The sequence below is a fragment of the Aquarana catesbeiana genome, linkage group LG06, assembly GCF_042186555.1.
Source record: "Aquarana catesbeiana isolate 2022-GZ linkage group LG06, ASM4218655v1, whole genome shotgun sequence".
Lineage (NCBI taxonomy): Eukaryota > Metazoa > Chordata > Amphibia > Anura > Ranidae > Aquarana > Aquarana catesbeiana.
This window is the reverse complement of record NC_133329.1, coordinates 88,125,641-88,146,938: the sequence shown is the minus strand read 5'-3', so window position 1 is coordinate 88,146,938 and position 21,298 is coordinate 88,125,641. Positions and strand designations below refer to the sequence as shown.

The window sequence follows — 21,298 nt, the reverse complement described above, 5'->3', positions numbered from 1 at the left end:
AGGAGCAAACAGGGTATCATAGCAGGACTCTCCCACCCAGAGGAAAAAAGACCCATGGCTCAATTGCGTTGATTTACTAAAATTGGAGAGTGCAAAATTTGGTGCAGCTGTGCATGCTAGACAATCAGCTTCTAACTTCAACTTGTTCAAGCTTTGACAAAAAAACGTGGAAGCTGATTGGTTTCTACGCAGAGCTGCACCAGATTTTGCACTCTCCAGTTTTAGTAAATAATCCCCAATATGTGACACGACCACAGATCCAGGTCATTGCTTGGGACTAGTAGGCCCTTTTTTTTTCTCCTACATATGTATTTGGGTGATTAGATAAAGGCAGGCGGAGAAAACTTTATTGAGGAAAAATTGGGGCAGGGAGATTGCCTGGAGATCAGCTTTACAGTCCAACTCCAGGAGCTGGACAAAGTCGGGCCATTGCAGTGCCTATTCCCCCCCCAGCACTGTAAGGACTACATAATACATACAGTTTCAGGGGGATTATGAAAAAGTTGAAAAAGGCTGCATTTTTTACTGTGGGTGGTCCCTTGGCCTTATCTAGAACATCCAGGGCTGTAGATATTTTTTTCCAGGGGTGGACCCAAAGGAAAAAAAAATAGGTATCGTGAACAGCGTACCATGGAAAATAGTGCATTTGGCAAAATTGCACCAACAATGAGAGGGACTTAAACTTGTGTGCGTATCACAAAGAGCACAGGAGTCATAGAGTTTCCTCTAGCAGCACAGGTTTTCCCCTTGAGTACAGCTGTCTCCTCCAGTACAGCTCAATCCCCCCAGTGCAGCTCTCTCCCCCAGTACAGCTTACCCCCTCCAGTACAACACTCTCCCCCAGTACAGCTTTCCTCCCTCAAATACAGCTCTCTCGCCTCAAATACAAGTCTCTCCCCCAGTACAGCTTACCCCCTCCAGTACAGCACTCTCCCCCAGTACAGCTTTCCTCCCTCGAATAAAGCTCTCTCATCTCGAGTACAGCTCTCTCTTCCCCAGGACAGCTTTCCCCCCTCAAATACAGTTCTCGCCCCTCATGTACAGCTTTTTCCCCTAGTACAGCTTACACCCCCCACCCCAGTACAGCACTCTCCCTGTGTAAAGCTTTCCTCCCTCGAATACAGCTCTCTCACCTAGAGTACAGCTCTCTCCCCCAGTACAGCTTACCCCCTCCAGTACAGCACTCTGCCCCAGAACAGCTTTCGTCCCTCGAATACAGCTCTCTCATCTCGAGTACAGCTCTCTCCCCCAGGACAGCTTTGCCCCCTCAAAAACAGCTCTCTCCCCTCATATACAGCTTTTTCCCCTAGTACAGCTCACCCCCTTGAGTACAGCTGTCTCCCTCAGTACAGCTCTCCCCCGTCAATCGAATACAGCTCTCTCCCCTCAAGTACAGCTCACTCCCCTTGAGTACAGCTCTGTCCCCCAAGACAGCACTCTTAGCCCCCCCGCACAGTTCAGCTTGTTAAAAATTGGGACCTGGCCTTCGTATGGAATCTCTTCTCCAGTAAGACATAGCTACACAATCCTGATTTAGGAAAAAAAGGATCAGCCCAATGTGCAGTATCAGCCTCTGAAACATTTCTCGGTGGAAGCTGTCTTGTCTCGCAGCCTGGTTGGCAGCATTGGGAGCAAAACATAATGTAAGTGGGTTTCTTGATTTAGACGGCACATTAGCTGCTTTCCCATTGCAAATAAAGAATATAACATAAGACAGATAAGGAAAATTGTATCTTTGTTGCCAGGGGTAACAAAAACTGTTACTTTTACAAACACTTTGATAATACCGACGGTGTATTTGCCTTTCAGTTCACATATACCATGGATAACCTGACTCCTGTACAACCTTTTGTTTATTTATAGACGGCGTGTTATGACCGCTGAGTTTTTCCCGCAGTTACATAATCTCCGATATTAATTTTGATAGTTGGTTGATGGAAGGTATTTTGGCCTGGTGTACACGCATGTGGGTGTTCAGGCTTAGCACGGCTCATATCATGTTAATTCTGGGTTGAGATTACAGACAATTCCTTCATCGGAGCAGGGCCATTTGTCCTCTAGCGTTCTCGGCTTGGTTGTCATGGTGCACAACTCCAGGGAAAATCATTTCTGTATCCTCAAATCTGTCTGCACACAGAAGGGTGTATGTATGAAAAAAGGGGGAATCCGGCTATAGTCTTGGACTTAAATTGGCCCGCCTTCGCACAGATGAATCCTGCCAACAAACGTGTCTTATGAATGCAAAAAATGTTTCAATGTTGAAAGCGCAGTGAGTGGTCAGAAGTTTTAGCAGTTTATAAATACGATTCTTTTGTGTTTTACATATATAGATATGTGCGTGAATGAGATCTATTTCAAGAGGTAATGGAAACAACACTTTTCTGTAACTTTTATTAGTTGCGATATTTCTAAAAGTACAAAAAAAAGCCTATAATACAGAAAAAAAAAAGAATGTAACACCCAATACAACTACTATATACAAACAATAAAAAACATAAATGATTATTATTGCATAGTAATAAAAGCCAAAATCTTTTATTAAAAAAACAATTACAGTACATACATTACATATGAGATCATTTCAATTTCAGAATTATAAATTTTATCCCATTCAACGGTTAACGCGTTTCACGTACTTTATTCTTTACCACAGGACCAGTATAGAAATGACAGCTGTTATAAGTTACTTGTATGGTCTAGTATACCTGTATGTATTGTAATAATGGCAAAAGGCTAAGATGTGAGCAAGTGTAACAAAACTTGTGTGTTTACCAATGGTTCTCTGAGACCAGGGCCCAGTAAAAACTTCCAAAACATTCCATGGCCCAACAGTAAGAAAAAAAAAGGATAATACTCACACAATAAAAGTACCAGAATCTAATATAATATTATTAATTACAGCTGGGTTGCTCTGGATGGGGCTGAGTGTCATTTTGGGGGGGATAAGGATTCCTAAAGGGGTCAGAGGATTCTGCAGCAGACTTGGTGGCCTTGTAGTAGAAAAGGTTTCTGAAGGGAGCTGTGGGCAATTGTGAGGGCTGGGAGGCAGTTTCGGGTCTCTCCAGAGGCAAGGAATTTCGCAGGGGCACTGTGGGAGACTGGAGGGCACTGTGGGGGGGGGGGGCTGTTGCGCACTGTAGGAGGTTGGGAGCACTGTGGGATTCTGTTGGAAACTGGACACATTTTGTAGGGCTGGTGGATATGCAGCAAGCTAGGGGGCATGCAGACAGCTGGAGGGCACTGTGGAGGGCTCCCAGGGGGCCAGGGTCAGTGTGGAAGGTTGGAGCACTGTGGAAGGTTAGGGGATCTGCTGCTGGATGGAGACCTGAGAGGAGGGACGCCATGGCCAAATGGTTGAGAACCACAGAGAATACTATTCCCATGTGTATGAGGCTGTTTTTTATGGCCCACAAAGCGAACCAAAAGGCAATATGGGCTGCCATGTTAAGTCCCTTTTCATGTACATTGGTCTACTTTTGGGATAATACGACCCTAAGAATGAAGAAGTAATTTGCCAGTGTCCCCCCCCATTTTGTTTCTGACTTTAAAAAGTAATGTATGAAGCTGGCATGAGGACTGCAATTCATATTTGCTTATATCTTACCTTATAAACCAGACGCCCAGACTAATAACATTCCAGGTGTATCAAAACAAAAGTTGTGCAAAGTCTTACAGTTTTTTTTCCTAAAAAGTAGCCACAATGGGAACAGAAAAGCCTGTCACCTGAATGACCCTTGTTCTCTGTGTGCAGTTGTCTCCCTGCAGAGGTCTGACACATCCCCTGCCGAGTTAGACCCAGAGCTCTTCAATTAGCAGGGAGCGTGAGCTTTGCTATAGGTCAGATTCAGCAGGGGGCGTGTCAGACCTCTGCAGAGAGACCACTACTTCCCCACAGAGAGCAAGGATCTTTCTCTGCAGCTGCTGACAGGGTTAGGCCAGCCATTCTCAACAAGGGTTCCGTGGAACCCTGGGGTTCCTCCAGAGGTTGCTAGGGGTTCCTTGAGCCGTGGCTGATGAACCACCTTTTTGATGGTGCCTACAGAGTTCAAGGTTCACCATCACTTAGCAAAGCCAGCAGCATGACACAAACTATCTTTTTAGCTGTCTTTAAGGGTGGCATTCTGAGCACCACTTTAAGGGGAACATTCTTCCTATTGACCACCAGTATAAGGGGCATCGTTCCTATTGACCCCTGATGAATTGGTTTTAATAAGGGTTCCTCGAGACCTGAAAATTATTTTTGGGGTTCCTCTAGGGTTAAAAAGTTGAGAAAGCCTGGGTTAGGCTTTTCTGTTTAGACTGTAGCTGGTTTAGAAAGAAAAATAACAGTAAGATACTAAACAGCTTTTATTTATTTTTTTGTAATTCCTTTATTTATAGCATTATTATGCACAAGTAAGGCAAACAGAATTTCAGCAAAGGCAGTTCACTGTGTAGGATTATAAGAGAGTGCAATATCATACAAACAGTAATAAGACTGTCATAGCCAGTATAAAAAACAGGCCCATTAAGACAAAGACAAGGTATTGTCAAAAACAATGGTTTGTTAAGAGCATCATGGACAAGATTGTGGAGGAATAATAAAAGGATTGTGGAGGAATAATAAAATAAATTACAACAGCTTTTATTTTGATGCCCCATTATTTTAATGATTTAAAATGAATGTTCAGTTGGGAGCCACTGGGAGCTGGTGCTGTGTATGTGAGCCTCTATTTATGCTGCAATTACACGGTCTTGTTTTGCAAAGTATTAATTTCCCATGTCATTCCATTCATGGGAACTTCCTCTGGAAAGTTGTCTAGCCAATCACTGTGCTTTGTGAAGGAGGAACCCAGGTTAAACATCATAGTGACATCACAATTTGGGATGCAGACGGCAATAAAACCTACCAAAAGCTCTAAACGTATCCCGCTCTTTCCAAATTGAGATAAAACATTTTGGCTGGAGCTAGGAGTTGTGTCTGTGTCAATTAGTTGATATCATTGTCTAAAATCTTGGATTAATTTGTGGTGTTTCTCTCTCTGCAGGTATGAGAATACTGGTGACTTTGCTGTTAGATACACTGCCTATGTTAGGCAACGTCCTTCTCTTGTGTTTCTTTGTGTTTTTCATCTTCGGGATCGTTGGCGTCCAGCTCTGGGCTGGGTTACTCCGGAACAGGTGTTTCATGGACCAAGGATTCCAAATGTAAGTACTAGTTAACATTCTGCTAATGATGATAAAATTACATTTTTTTTCAGGAATTGTAAAACTGTCTGCTGCAGGGACAATGCCTCGTTTTTGACAGTTTTACTCTTACAAATTTCTTACTGTAAAGTAGTCCTTTTTCTACCTTCCAAATTCCAGTTCTTAAAACGTGATTGAAGTCAAATTAGTATATATTCCACCACATGCACATTGTATTAACAACCTTCTTCATCATACTCTTACCTCCAGTTTCCTGATATAGCTGTTGATATGCAGGAAGTCTGAAGTAGACTGTGCAGTCAAACTGGCAATAAAGTGTGGCCACATTGCCCAGTGCACAAGGTAATCTAACAGACCTGGTCAGAAATGCCCCTTCTCTGCAATACCAGCCTGGGTGGGGACACTTGTGTAGTGCTCACTCTCGTAGGAGCTTCTGGATTGCTGGGTCTTTTCCCCACACAGCCAGGCAACAGGAATTTACACAGGCTCAATAAACAGTTTAGGGGTGTTGGTTTTGTGTTTTTTTTGTCTATGTAAGGTATAACTTGGATAGGGAATAGAGATGCATGGGATGCCCAAACTGTAAAACGTCAATGCACTCTTGATGACTTGCTTTGTCTCTGCCTGCTAATAACTTACTTTCAAAAGTGCTGTCCACCCGTGGGATTGATGGTTCAGCTGCAATAACAGGAACAAAAAAAGTTCCAAACTGGAGGTGCAGGTGCTGCTCCTTGCAGGAAATGCCAAAGCACCTGGTAACTGCTGTCCCAAGCTAGAGATATTGGGTAGATTTTGGCTGCTTTGCATTGGCACTAAGCTATCCCCTTATGTTGTGTCCCCACATGTAATGTGTTGCAGCCTTACTGTCCTCTCTACATAGGCTTAAGTGGAATGAAAGTTACTTAGGCCCTATAGTCATTCCTGAGGTCCAAGAGGCTATTGCATAGGCACACTGCTATACAGGGCTTGATCCTGGTTCAGGAAGGCTTCAGCTTAGCTGAGGCTGGTAAAGGATGTGAGACTTCCAGCTGCTCTTTCTCCCTTCCTCTCGCTCTCTCTCCTGGCTTTCCTTCTGCCCAGGCCCCCCAAGCACAGGGGTTCCCTTCAAGCAACTGGACCCTGGATTCTTCTTCCCCACTGCCAGACTCCTGAACATTTATGGCCTATTTCCCTACCTTCTGGACCTCGCCTCCTCAGTTATGGTGGAAACTCCATAAATATTCAAGCTGTTTGGCTCTGTTTCTTCACCCTCTATGTTCCAGAACTATCTAGCAAGTTCTAGAAGCCAGGGGGAGGTAACAGAGCTTCAGCCTTTAGAACACTGAACAGCGAAACTCACAAATTAACTCCTTCTCCTCTGCCTTCAAAGGAGCCAACTAAATTTAAATCACCTAGCAACTAAGATTATTCTACACCTGTGTTGAGAGATGTGGCCATTAATCAGTTCTGCCAGCATAGAGCACTGGAGTGGTATCATAACATAGGGTATAAAGAACAAAAACGTGTGAAACTTCAGTTTGGCTTTAATAATTACTACTTCTAGGGGTGAAGGGCTAGCAGAGTGTAAGTATAAACCACCAGAAAGTTTAATTTTTCCAAAGACCTTTGAGTAGGCCACAACGGCAGCTGGTAAAAGCATTGGAAAGTGCCAGCTTTTCAATGGATTTAGGTTTGGGGGGTCTTCAGTGTAATGACAGGTGCTCTATAAGACAAAATTTGTTGAGGACAGCATTTGTTTTCACTGCAGCTTGCAGCATAAAGTATTTACATTACAAATTAGTAGAAGGGGCAAAGTTGACAGTGAAATAGCGTTCCTCAACAGCAATACTCTTACATTATGAGCTTTGATGCACAGGATCAACATCAAAGCATCTCTTAAAATTAATTTTAACAAGCTGGCAGCTATTTGTGCCTTCTGTTGCAGTGAATAGTCAGCTGTAATGCGCCAAACATGTGTTGATTCAAAACATTAGACTCATGGAATGGGATGTTGAGTATGTAATGCCTTGTGAGGATAATTATTCTACTCCAACCATTCTCAGTCAGGGTTCATTGGAATCCTAGGTTTCCTCCACAGGTTGCAAGGAGTTATTTAAGTAGTGGCTGACTGGACTCACATCAGATGGTCCCTGAATAGCTTCAGGGCCAAAACTATTAGGCAATGCCAGCAGTACATCATGACACCAGTGATTTTTTTTTTAGCGCTCTGTATGACTGGCATTCTGATCTCCACTGAAAGGGGGCTATTCTTCCTACTGACCATCAATGTAAGCAGCATTTTCCCACTGGTCCCTGATGGTTTGGTTTTAGCAGGACTTTATCATTGGAAGAGCCAAGTATTGTTTTTTCTCACCTTCTCAACAGAAATTATGTATATGTAACACTAAATGCAGAATCTCTTACATTTTCAAGGGTTTGCAAACAGTCTCAACTGATACCCCTTCTGTGGGAAACAGTAAATAATAATATATTATCAAAGCAATGTTTCAGTACCCATAGATCAAAGTTGCTCAGCTTAGTAAGTTTAGCAGGCCTCACTCAACTGCAACCTTTCACGTCACCAAGGCCCTGCACATAATATTCAGTATATGCAATGCTATAAGAGACTAAAGATTTACTACAGTAAATAGTCAGAGACTGTAGATATACTACAGTAGATGCTCATGGACTGAAGAAATATCACAGAAGATGGTCAGAGACTATAGATATACTACAGTGGATGTTCATAGATTGAAGATACATCACAGTAGATGGTCAGAGACTATAGATATACTACAGTAGATGGTCATAGACTGAAGGTACATCACAGTAGATGGTCAGAAGCTAAAGCTATACTCCAGTAGATGCTCATAGACTGAAGATATATCACGGTAGATGTCAGAAACTATAGATATACTACAGTGGATGTTCATAGACAGAAGATACATCACTGTATATGGTCGGAAGCTAAAGCTGTACTCCAGTAGATGCTCATAGACTGAAGATATATCACGGTAGATGTCAGAGACTATAGATATACTACAGCAAATGTTCCCAGACTGAAAATATATCACTATATATATTGTTATTGTATTGTTGTATATATATATATATATATATATATATATATATATATATACACTAGAGCAGATGGTTATTCAATGAAGATATATCACAGTAGATGGTCAGAGACTAGGGATATGCTACAGTAGATGGTCATACACTGAAGATACAGTATATCACAGCAGATGGTCAAAGACTATAGATATACTACAGTAGATGGTCATATACTGATCATATATCACAGGAGATGGTCAGAGATTGTGAACATGATATGACTGTGGTTGAATACCGGAGATTTGCTGCAGGAGACTTTCAGAGACTGGGAACATATTAAATGAGACTGCCATTACAGCCTGTTTACAAATCAGTGTTCCCCCTACTGACTTCTGAGGTCTAATGGCTGTACAACAAGTACCAAAGAGTAGATGTTTGGGCTCCAGTGACTCGATCGCTAGACACTGACTGCTCAATGTTTGCCATTCAATCAGGCTTATACAACAACTGCACTATTTGTTGGGAAAAAAGACCACAGTTTTACCACATTCAATGAAAAACCAGCTAGGTTAGAAGATTTGTATTATTGGGAGACAGACGCCTGCAACCTTTTTCATCTAGGGATATACTGTACATATGCGTACGCTTGTATGAAGAAGTTTGCAAACCCTATTAGATTTCAGGTGGAAACTAAGCTATCTGACTGTTGAAGATCCCAAAAGAGCTCCGGGGAACAGCAAAAGAAAGGCAACAAATATATTTGCAAACTTGCTTGATTTTTTTGCATACTTTTAGTAAGCTAAGCTGTGGCAAAAGTGCACTATTCTTTCAGAAATGAGAGTATGCCATGTGTAATTAATAGTGAATTTATCATTCATTCACTCACTGGCTTTTTGAAAGAAATATGGTATAATAATCAAAGAGTAGCCTGCCTTTCCCTGGACATTTTGATCCTTGTCGATCTTCTAAAAACAACTCCTCCATTGATAGGCTTCTGCTTCTCAAGAGGATTAACTGCCACAAGGTCGCTGCCATCAACTGTGCGGTTCACCGTTAAGCATGGCAGAGCCAACATTTTACAATGACACATAAATAGCGCACTTTCACCTTCAGCTGTTACAAAAGAAAAGGAGCTGCTTGTTATACATTAATCATTACAATTAATCCACTTAAACCAACCTGCTGGAGGAGCTAATCCATTCTCAACTAGAGCTCTTCTGCAAGGCCATTAAGGAGATTATATGAAAAGGGCCTGTACGTTGTTATCTGTCCCTGCTACTAGGCAGCCTGTCATGTGTCTTAATGGGACTTTCTTCTGATAAGGAGAGGAGAGTGGGGCAAGAACAGGTAAAAAGGTCAACAATGTCTGCAAATGCTGATCCCATATATGGCCCTTCCACGCAAAGTAGGAAGGTCAAACCTTTCCAAAGCCAAGTGAAATGTGAGGAATTTCAGGCTCCGGCTGGAGTGACGGTAGACAGGCATATCAAGTATTATTAATAGGGGATTATTATAATTGCATTAGTAGCTAATCAAAACATTCAGAGGTCAGCATAATGTCTTCTTTATCTCTGGGACTTCTCCAGTGACTTTCTCGATTCTCAGGAGTAAAGTGGTAGAAAGGAAGAAACAGATAAAATGTATGTAATGTCCTTTAATGGTCTGCACAGTAGGCTTTATTATTGATTGGATGTCAGATTCTTGCACATGGTGACAGTTGCATTTACTGGGGCTGAATAACTAAAGGAGTAGAGAATGCCCACTTAGCTTTTTTTGAAGACTATGTAAACTTTAATAGTTAAACCTTGAGAATGCATTGCTTTGTCCCTCATAATCAGAGAAAATTGAGTACTGTCCGTGATACTTTTTTTATTTGCACTAACATACAATTTTTCAGGACAAGCTTTTGGGGTATGTTTCTTCTTCAAGGTCCAAGCAGCAGTACTGATTCACAAATTTTTAAGCAGAATGTTAAAGAAAAAAAAAACAAAAAAACAAAAGAGAAAAACAAACACATACAAATCAATGGTAATAAAGATAGCAGCAGAGTTAGTGAGATAAGACAGAGGGAGAGCTATAGAATGGAAGGGGGATACTAGTCACAGAGGGGGTCGTAAAACTTTAGCATAATGTGTAAGGAAACCAATATCTAAATTAAGGCCATTATTTTTCGTGTCAAAAAGAAGTATCATTCTTAGTTCAAATGTTTTCCTTTCCTGGATAGTTCTGAAATTCCCTTTAAGAACTAAAACATCGAGGTCTTCTATAGTGTGGTCCGGTTGTGAGAAATGATGTCCCACAGGTGTGCAGAAACTGTCTTCTTTATGTTCTTTGATGGTATGTCTGTGCAAATTCAACCTCGCTTGCAACTTCTGTCCTGTTTCACCAACGTAGCAATAACTCTCGGTGGAGCTGCTGGTTTAAGCGGGCTTGTTACCTTCACTCTGCTTCCCTCTGTTTCACCAGCACCGGGTCTAGGGTTCCGTTGAGTTTACCTCTGGACGACACATGCACCAACACTGGAGTACGTTTTCAATGCTTTATTAAACACTTGACTTAGGAAATAGCAGGAAAGAGGCAGAAAGGAAACTGCAGAAGAAACTCAAACATCTTCTTGTAGGGTTCTTTTAACAAACGTTCGGGTAGAATTCAGATATTGTATGGAATGCGCTCCCCTCGTGGGACACACTCCTTGCTCGTCTGGATAGGCCTCTCTCACCAGCCTAGTAGCCAGTATGCAGCACGAATCAAAGTCTCTGCCACAGACTTGCTTGGGAACAAAATCCGTACGATCCTCTGCCACAGGATGTATCAGATTTTCTGTAATGAATGTCAGCCACAGTGCCTGAACCTTTAAGCCAACCCGGCAACACTATGCTGTATAGTTACTTTCGGATACGTCTTCCAACCGAGTCACCAGGCCCCTCTATAGACCAGCATGCTGCGTGATCCCTCCAAGACGGGTCCTCCCTTGGGATCTCCTCGGTTGTCCAGCTTCGTCACACAGGACCGACAGCTCAGGACCATTCCTCGGCCGCAGTGGTAGGCCCCAGACAAGCCTCTGGACCCACCCCTGCGCCATAGTATCGTGGGCCTAACAGAGGCCCACGAGGTAGCTCCTTAATGCATACCTGTCGGCCAGGAGGGCCAGCAGGTGGCTGTAAAACGAACCCCAAAATATAGCGTCTGTCCCATAAATACCCTCACCCAGAATGCAACTCGGAGGACCACCTCCCCCGAGTTGTCTCCGGGGCAGAAGAGCATCCATACGCTTCAACACGTTGCCCTTCCAACACTAACCAGTGATAACAGCGACACCCACCGGTCAGCACGGAAACACACACAACGTCAGCCAAGCTGGAACAGAGGCAAAATTAACCTTCCTAACGAACAAGTTACTAAATTTACCTAACATGCGGTAGATTGCAAATCTACCAGCGCTACACCAACATAAGTTCCTTTGCTGCGCCTTTTGCATTGGATGAGATACACAACATTACTGGAGGTACAGTTGTAAGATCCCATGATATTGAAGGTCCCATTTGTGTGTGTAACACTTTTGGATAGATTAATCTGGTTGCATAGTCTGCAGCGTTTTTTATTGCAGGGTTTGCTTCCATTATTTGTGACTTGATAATCAGAGTGAAGTTTCCTGCTGATTAGTTTGTGTCTGAGGTTGGGTGGTTGTCTGAAAGCCAATAATGGGGGTTGTTGGAATATTCCTTTCAGAGTTACATCCTCTGTTATAATGGGTTGTAAATCTTTGATTATCTTTTTGATCCCTTCAAGTGCTGGGTTGTATGTGGTGACTAGAGGTACTCGGTTATTTGTTTTTTTCGCTGTGTATTGGAGAAGATTTTCTCTTGCTGGTTGATGGTTTTGTCTTTGTAACCTCATAATCCATATACTAATCACTCACAATCAATAAATGCCATTATTCTAACTCTCCCCCTCTCTTTTACCCTTTTAAAGTTCTTTTTGGGTAACAAGTACATTTTTCATACAGGTACTTGCTCCTACTACCGCATTCCCCAGCTAGGTAAGGATGATGTTGTGCTTGTTCTTCTTGTTCCTCCAGCTTGCAGCCTCCTGGGATAGACATCATGGACAGTCTCCCCTAGTCAGTGGATCTCACACATGGTCTGACAGGATGGATTTGGCCCTTTGCCCGCCTTTATCTGGCACTCTTCCTCCCACTGATGCCAACCATAGGGCAAAATTCCTTCCACTGACACCAAAGATGGGGTGCTATTCCTTCCACTGGCACCTTCCATGGGGCACTATTTTTCCACTGACACCAAAGATGGGGCACTATTCTTTCCATGAAAAGGGTTTCTGATAAGGATAACTCAAGAGGTGTGCCACATCCCAAGAATAACAAGAAACAAAGAGAGCCCTCTAGGGGTGGGACTTTGAAGGCACTACCACATGAACGAACAATGTTAGAAAAATATAAAATGTTTATTTATAGAACACATTAGAAATATTGCACATAAACGTGGATGTACATATACAAAGGATGCAAAGAAAAGATATAGCTTCCTGAACCCAGAGCTATTCTTTCCATTGACACCCTAGATGGGGCACTACTCTTGCCCTTGCACTAATGATGGGTCACTATTCCTCCCACTGATAATAAAGATGGGGCACTATTCCTACACTGACACCATTGATGGGGCACTATTCCTCCCACTGACAAAACAATGAGGCACTATTCCTCCCTCTGACACCAAAGATGAGGAACTCTTATGCCGCGTACACACGGTCGGACTTTTCGTCTACAAAAGTCCGACGGATGCCGACGGACTAAAGCTGGCTGACAATCCGATCGTGTGTGGGCTTCCCCGGACTTTCAGCGGACTTTTCCAGCCTCAAATCTGACGGGCTTTAGATTTGAAACATGCTTCAAATCTTTACGTCGTAACTACGCCGGACCCAGAAATCCGCTCGTCTGTGTGCTAGTCCGACGGACAAAAACCCACGCTAGGGCAGCTATTGGCTACTGGCTATCAACTTCCTTATTTTAGTGCAGTGTACGTCATAACGTACGAATCCATCGGACTTTTGTGTGATCGTATGTAGGCAAGTCCGTTCGTAAGAAAGTCTGCCGCAAGTCCACCAAAAGTCCACCAAAAGTCAGTCGAAAGTCTGTCGGACAGGCTGTCAGACTTTTGTAGACGAAAAGTCTGACTGTGTGTACGCGGCATTACTATATAAATATAAAATTGTCCTTCGCGCTGGCGGATTTTCAATGGTAAAGTGATCAAGTGAAATATAGTGCTGTGTAAAATAATTAATAAATAATAATATTGCCGCAAAATATGGGTGTCCACACCAAACACTTAATGACTGAATAGAAGAAAATAAATTTCGCGCAATATTGAAAAATATATGAAATATAGTGTAGATAAATATATTGTGGAACACTGTTGTCTGTTAGGTGGTAGTATAAAAATCTCTCTTGTGTACTAAAATAATCGCTGCTTTTTAAAAAATGAGGCTTAAATAGCAGTAAATAGTGAAATACTCCTCATACCACCCTATATCTGACATGCATAAATAAATGATGACATATAGCATAAAGATATGTGCATAAAAATATGTGCATAAAAATATTTCCAGTGGTGAATCGTGTATGATCTTCTAAAATCCACAATCAAAAACTGTGCAATAAAACATATGTGCAACCTTTAAAAAAATATTATTATATATACAATCCAATTTGTGTGAAAAAAGTCCGTTTTGTTGCTACAATATTTGTAGATCTTCTAGTGCCAAAGTGATTTAGAAAATAAAATAGATGAATAAACAAGTACGTGAATAAAAAATTAAAAAATTAAAAAATAACTGTGAATAGTTCTTCTGATATTAGAAAAAATAAATAGTGAAAGTCTATCTTTCTGCTGCTGATGTCTCTCAGTAAGGTCTCTCAGAACTCTCACCTTGAATTAGTAGTAATCAGGCATTCTGTAATATGTCTTTAAGGTGTGGGGATAGTTTCTGGTAGCTTTCTCTTTCAGTTTCTCTCCTCCAACGTTCCCTCTCTGCTGCTCCGCTCTAGTGAACTCAGTGTGGGGGAAAAATGGGGAGGGGGGAGAAGAAAGAGGCTCCACTAGTGCATTAAACTTTTAGAGTCAAAGGGGGAAAATTTATTAGCTGTTACTCTTACATTTCTCATAATAAAAACAGGCAAAGTGAATGAAAAAACGATCTGGCGTTCTCAGCGCCCTCTCACTTGTGCTTCAGATTCAGTGTATTGCTCCAGCCAATCCCTACGCGTTACGACACCGTCACGTGTCTTCATGAAGACACGTGACGGTGTCGTAACGCGTAGGGATTGGCTGGAGCAATACACTGAATCTGAAGCACAAGTGAGAGGGCGCTGAGAACGCCAGATCGTTTTTTCATTCACTTTGCCTGTTTTTATTATGAGAAATGTAAGAGTAACAGCTAATAAATTTTCCCCCTTTGACTCTAAAAGTTTAATGCACTAGTGGAGCCTCTTTCTTCTCCCCCCTCCCCATTTTTCCCCCACACTGAGTTCACTAGAGCGGAGCAGCAGAGAGGGAACGTTGGAGGAGAGAAACTGAAAGAGAAAGCTACCAGAAACTATCCCCACACCTTAAAGACATATTACAGAATGCCTGATTACTACTAATTCAAGGTGAGAGTTCTGAGAGACCTTACTGAGAGACATCAACAGCAGAAAGATAGACTTTCACTATTTATTTTTTCTAATATCAGAAGAACTATTCACAGTTATTTTTTAATTTTTTAATTTTTTATTCACGTACTTGTTTATTCATCTATTTTATTTTCTAAATCACTTTGGCACTAGAAGATCTACAAATATTGTAGCAACAAAACGGACTTTTTTCACACAAATTGGATTGTATATATAATAATATTTTTTTAAAGGTTGCACATATGTTTTATTGCACAGTTTTTGATTGTGGATTTTAGAAGATCATACACGATTCACCACTGGAAATATTTTTATGCACATATTTTTATGCACATATCTTTATGCTATATGTCATCATTTATTTATGCATGTCAGATATAGGGTGGTATGAGGAGTATTTCACTATTTACTGCTATTTAAGCCTCATTTTTTAAAAAGCAGCGATTATTTTAGTACACAAGAGAGATTTTTATACTACCACCTAACAGACAACAGTGTTCCACAATATATTTATCTACACTATATTTCATATATTTTTCAATATTGCGCGAAATTTATTTTCTTCTATACGCGGCATTACTCCCACTGACAATGATGGTGGAGCACTATTTCGTATGTAATATGCAATTTTTTTTACTCTCATTGACCACCAAGTCTGAGACAAGTTCTCCTTTCACTGATGTCTGGACTTTTTCTACTCCCACTGGCCACAGTCCAGCACCCCCTAAGGTCTGAAGGGTAGTAAACTGGCCCATTGTTTAGAACGTTTTGAGATCCCTGCTCTAAGCTAAGAGGGGACAGATAGTGAAATAAAATGTACATTCCAGCACCTGATACTCTTCTATAAAAAAAGTTATTTCACGAGTTAGTATTACACATTATAATTGGTCGATGTATGCCCTAACTGAGGTTTCATCTGATTTCCATTTATGACAATCGGGACCAAATTGTCTTGTGCAGATTGTCAGACTATTTACAGAGAGACCTTGCAAACTTTTTTAGTTAGAAAGTCATTTAAATTCTGCTATCCCTCTCACATGGCTAGAAAAATGAAAACATTTTGAAGAGGTCAAACCATCCAGCTAGAGTGCACAATATAAATGCAGATATGGTGAGCTTGGCGTAATAGGAGAGCGCTGTCTCCCCTGCATCCCTGAGCTAAAGATATCAGAACTTCAAGGTTAAAAAGAGGACTGAGTTTTCTATGTAAGAACCCATTTGAGTAGAATTTTGGTTAATTATTACTCTCTGTGAGATCCCCCCATGGAACGAACAGACACATGCAGCAGAATTTTAATAGAGTAGGAACTGTATGTGGCTGCTCCTCTAAGTGCCTCTTAGCTCACAATTAGTGCCAGCAATGTTAAAGCAAACCTTTGGGCTGAATAAAAGGAACTTTGTCATTGCCGGATGTTCAGTCTTCCCAGGAGCTGGTGAAAATCCAAATGGATCTGGTCATGTTACAACTTGCAAAGAAGAGAAGAACAAACCATTGAACATGGTAGGCCAATACACACAAATAGCCACCAATAAATAATGTAAGGCTTCCTGACACATTGTACATTACCCCCTCATTGTACATTACCCTCTCAACGAAGGTACTGAACATACTTAAACACCTAAACAATGGCAGTCTAACAGATGTTGACTCTCAGGATGTCCACTTTTGACATTAAAGTATAACTAAAGGCAAAACTTTTTTTTTTTAGTTTTGGATAGAGTGGAGAGGGATTAAAGCCCCTGTCAATTTTTATTGCGGTCTGTGCCCCCATTAAGGAGATTCACCCTCTCCATTTGTCCTGTTTACCATTATCAGTGAAAGTAAAAAGAAAACCCCAAATTTTGGGTTGTCTCCAGAAAAGTAATAGATGGGAAATCTTCCAATGTGGACACTAGTTCTGGTGAGCTGGGGGTCCCCAAAATTCCTATAATTTGCAGAGATTTCCTCTCACTTCCTGTTTGGCTATGGGAAAGAGATGGCAAAAAAAAAAAATCTGACAGGGGTTATAACCTTTCCTTACTCTATCCAAAATGAAAAAAAAAGTTTGCCCATAGTTCTACTTTAAAGACTCCCATTTATACTGACTAACCTAGGCCACTGACCACTGCCACGTAGATGAAAGTGTATGACACAGAACCTGAATACCAATCAGTGGTATTGTTCATTGAAGTTCTCTCAAATAGAAGTAGTGAATCAACTAGAACACGTTTGGTTCCTTCTTAGGCTTAGTACTAATTAGTGAAAAAAGTTATTTTTGAAGTGATGGACTATTCCAACCTACCTAAGATAACCTGGATGGCACCATGATACACTGGTTTACTGGTGCCATTCCTTTTCCCAGCCACCAGATATGTGTTCACTTCTTTTTGTAAAGCCTCTCAATAAACTGAACCTAAAAAGGCTGAATCCTGGATGGTTTAATGATTCGTCCAAAGCCCAATGGCTTTATGGTCCTAACATAGGCTAGGGCAAATCACTACTGTACTTATTGTGGCAATGTCAAGATAATACCCCCCTACACCCAGTGGGCTTCCACTAATATTTAGTTCTAAGTACTTTCTGTATACTGAGTTAGGCTGGGGCAACTGATACCTTAGGCACTCTAGTACACACTTTTATGCATCATTGCCTGAATTTTGCCCTGGGAACCCACCACACTGCTAAAAAAAATTGGTAATGCTGCTCTGATTTGGGCTATTGTGACATCTAATTTGCCAACCTAGATTTAGTTTGAAGGGACCTCTTGGTCACAGTTTCTTATTGGAGTCAAACATTTTTAGAATGTCCTGTAGCTACCCTCTCTGATCCTTACCCTGTGCTGACAATTCTTGCCTGAGCATATGCCATTCAGTAAAACAAGAACTCACTTATCCCTATTGCAATACACCATCATAAACCCATATAGTCCCAAACTCCACTCCCGAGTCATAGAAGCCCTTTATCAAGCTTTTGACTTTCTCTTATAGTCTAAACCAGCTTAACTGGGGGGGTTCTGTGGAACCTAGGGTTCCTTTAGGGATTGCCACTGATTTTCCCACTGAACACCAGTGTAAAAGGGCCATTGTAACAGGGCACTTATCCTACTAACAGTTACAATGAAAACTATACTAACCACCAAATTACAAAGTAAGAGGACATCTTTATACTGGCCATCAATACATAGAGGCATATTTCCTCTGACTTACAGTATAAAAGGGGTACTTTTCCAATGCCCACCAATGTAAAGGAGCATTTCTCCTTTGAGCACCAAAAGTGAGACAGCAATTTTCATTCCCTGTTTTTCTTTCAAGGCTATTAGTATTATGTGTTTCATTTAATTTCAATGATTATTAATGTCACATTTTTGTGTTGTAGAGGGGGGTGATTAAAGAAAATGATCTGTGCTGGGAATCAAATACGTTAGATACACTGCATTCTTTATACTTTTATTATGTCTCCTACCTAATGTCCCATGAGCTGTAGATGTATATTATTGTTAGAAGGAGTTTAACTGAGGCCCACAAATTATTTCAAGGGTTCCTTCATAGTAAAACGGTTGAGAAAGGCTGCTATATTGTCAGACACAAGCACTGTTGTTAACATATGGCCCTTCATGAGTTAAATACACACTTCCAATCACATCCATATTTCTGGTGCCTTTTGAGCACAGGAGCCCGTGAATCACCCTCCTTGGTCATAGCACGTTTACCTTGCCTGTAATTTACTCTGAAAGCTTTTCCTTTGAAATTATTTTGTTTCCTTTAATACAGTATGTCAGTTTTTTTTTTTTTTCGTTTGTCTTTTTTCATTTTGACAGACAATGAGCAGAGACAGGACTCTTTGTTGCAGGTCCTGGACGTAGTCCTCATGGCCCTCTCTTCGGTATGACCCCTGTATTTTTCTGTGTCACCTATTTTTCTGGAGATTGGTGATAGGGACCAGAGAACTCCGGGAAGATCAATATTCAGTAATGAATAAGATCTTTTTGTGTCTGTGTTCGGTTTTTGGAAGTCTGTTTGGCAGAAAAAACTAATCTCCCTTGCCAAAATTTGGCCTGCTTTGAAGTATATATATAGCAATTTCTTTTTAAATAAATTAGGGGAGGATTAGAACCTCAGTAATGTGTCAAGGTTTTATACCTTTATCTACAGTATATTTTTAGGCCTGACCTCCAGTCTCACCTGCAGTTTTCCTCTCCTGTACTGAAATTGCTTACTCTGATTTCACTGCACACTGTGAGCTGCCCACAATGTTCATTAGAAGCTTCAGCAAGTCTGACAGAAGCTGCCTCATTTCTGTCAGTAGGGCATCCAGTAACATCTAGCCCAAGGTTTCTCAACCTGAGTTCCATGGAACCCTAGGGTTCCCCCAGAAGTTGCTAGGGGCTTCTTGAGCATTGAGCAATGTCTGCCTGTCAGATAAGTTCCCACTGACACCATTGATCTTTTTAGATATCTGTAAGGAGGTAATTCTTCCCAATGACCACAAGTGCAAGGCGCATTCTTCCCACTAACCATCACACTAATGTTTCATGAGTTGTGTGTAGGTCGGGTGAATTGTGGTGGCAATAATTCACACAGTCAGGTGCAATGGAAAGTTTGTATTGAAATAGCACAGCAACAGTTAACAACAAACCCTGTGGGAAGGCTGCCCAACTGGGTGCACTCACAGTTTCCATGAATGTGAAGAGAGCGGGTATCAGCCGGACTGACTGTAAAGAGAGCAGAGTGCGATTTGGCCATCTCGTACCCAAACAGGATGATGTGCAAAGGAGTTGCAACCCTACACTTTCCCTCCTCGGTCGGAACCTTTCCCTTCTGCTAGTACTGTCCCTAACAGGTGGGTATCTATCCCTACTCTACCAACATGAAAATGTGTGCCAAACCTGGAAGCCAGGGCCTTAAATAGACTCTGCATGACCCAAGGTGGCTGCTAGGGTCACATGGGACGGCAGCATAGCTTCCCTTGTGACCCAGAAAACCATAGAGGAACCCTGTACCTCTTGACTTCCTCTCCAACAACAGTGATGCTGCAGAAGGGTGCCATCTGCGGTGGATAAAGTAGACTGCATTTGCTTACATGTAGATAAAGTCATATTTAGCAGGGGTTCCCTGTGATCGGAAAGTTATTTCAAGGGTTGCTCTGTGTTGAAAAGGTTGAGAAAGGCTAATCTAGTCCTTTCCTCCCCAGCATGACTGTCCCTTGCTCGCCCCTTTCATTCATTAGAGTTCTGTTGTTTCAGTCAAGGAGGGCTCAGCGTCATATGTGGGTGTTTCTAGGGCAGTCTTCATGCAAATACTAACTGCCCCACTCTTCCAGACTGACTTCCAACAATCAGAGTATTTTGATATTTGTACAACTGGTCCCAAGAGCCAGCCCACTGCTGCATCAGGGCTGAGGGCCCTTGAGAGAAGTACTGAGGCACCCTGCCAGCCCTTTCCACTGTTCGTGATCTGCCTGCACTATATAGAGAAGCCCAGGCAGTGCCGGGACAATGTCATCTAGCGTCCAGGGCGAAGATACCAAACAGGGCCCCCTCCCTCTCTTCCAGTAAAAATCCCCCCTACCAGCTCAAATCCCCTCCCTCCCCAAATCCCCCCTCCTAGTGCAAATCTTCTACCCCTAAAATGTTCCTTCTAAGCATAAATCTCCCCCCCCCCCCTCCAAATCCCGTCTCCTAGCACTAATACTCCCTCCAAATCCCTCTTCCTAACACAACCTCCCAAATCCCCACTGCGCCCAGGGCATCCACCCCTCCTGCCCAGGCCCTGAGCGCAGGAACCCAGTGATGACATCATTGGGTCTATAATTAGGCATGTCATAAAAAAGATTTTCTTGAAAAACTACAAAGAATATAAATCCTTTGTGCGCACCAAATGCCATTGAAAATGCAGACTTTACTTTGTAAAAGCAGTGGTGGATAATCGCTTTGCTGTACATAGAGCAGAACTGTAGGAGGGGCCCAGCAAAGCCCACCTTCTATAGGCTGCCTACACAACACTACAGAAGGGGGTGGAGACAAGACCAGTCTCCCTGCACGAGGAGAGAGATCAGCAGTGAGCGGTCTTTATTAAAGGAAGCTCCTGCACAGGGGGAAAGTCTCACACTGGCACAGATCTGGAAGAAATACACAAAGAACATCAAGATTCAAGGAAGAATAGACATAACTCTTATATTTAGACAATATTTGTGTGGTCTTGGATTTCAGCTTTAGGGGTTAAGAGTAAAATGTGTAAATTAAAAGCAGAATTTCTATAGATAATAGAGACAGACAATGACTCTGCGGACCTGCTGGCCTCCCACACAGCCTGTCCTAATGAATCTTCCTGGACCATTGTATCTGCACATACATTTATCTGTCCTACTGGATTACATGGCAACCAGGATTAGACCCAGCCACGTGCTTAGCG

At 41.9% G+C, this 21,298-nt stretch overlaps 1 protein-coding gene across 3 annotated transcripts in view; it reads left to right on the top strand.

Annotated features, from left to right (window-relative positions):
- The window catches only part of CACNA1H (calcium voltage-gated channel subunit alpha1 H), a 730,623-nt gene that overhangs the window by 421,164 nt on the left and 288,161 nt on the right, over positions 1 to 21,298 (top strand). For all 3 annotated transcript variants that reach the window (XM_073636413.1, XM_073636414.1, XM_073636411.1), the window contains exon 6: positions 5,028 to 5,187. In XM_073636413.1, coding sequence (XP_073492514.1) covers positions 5,028 to 5,187 — 160 coding nt within the window. The remainder of the gene's footprint in view (positions 1 to 5,027; positions 5,188 to 21,298) is intronic.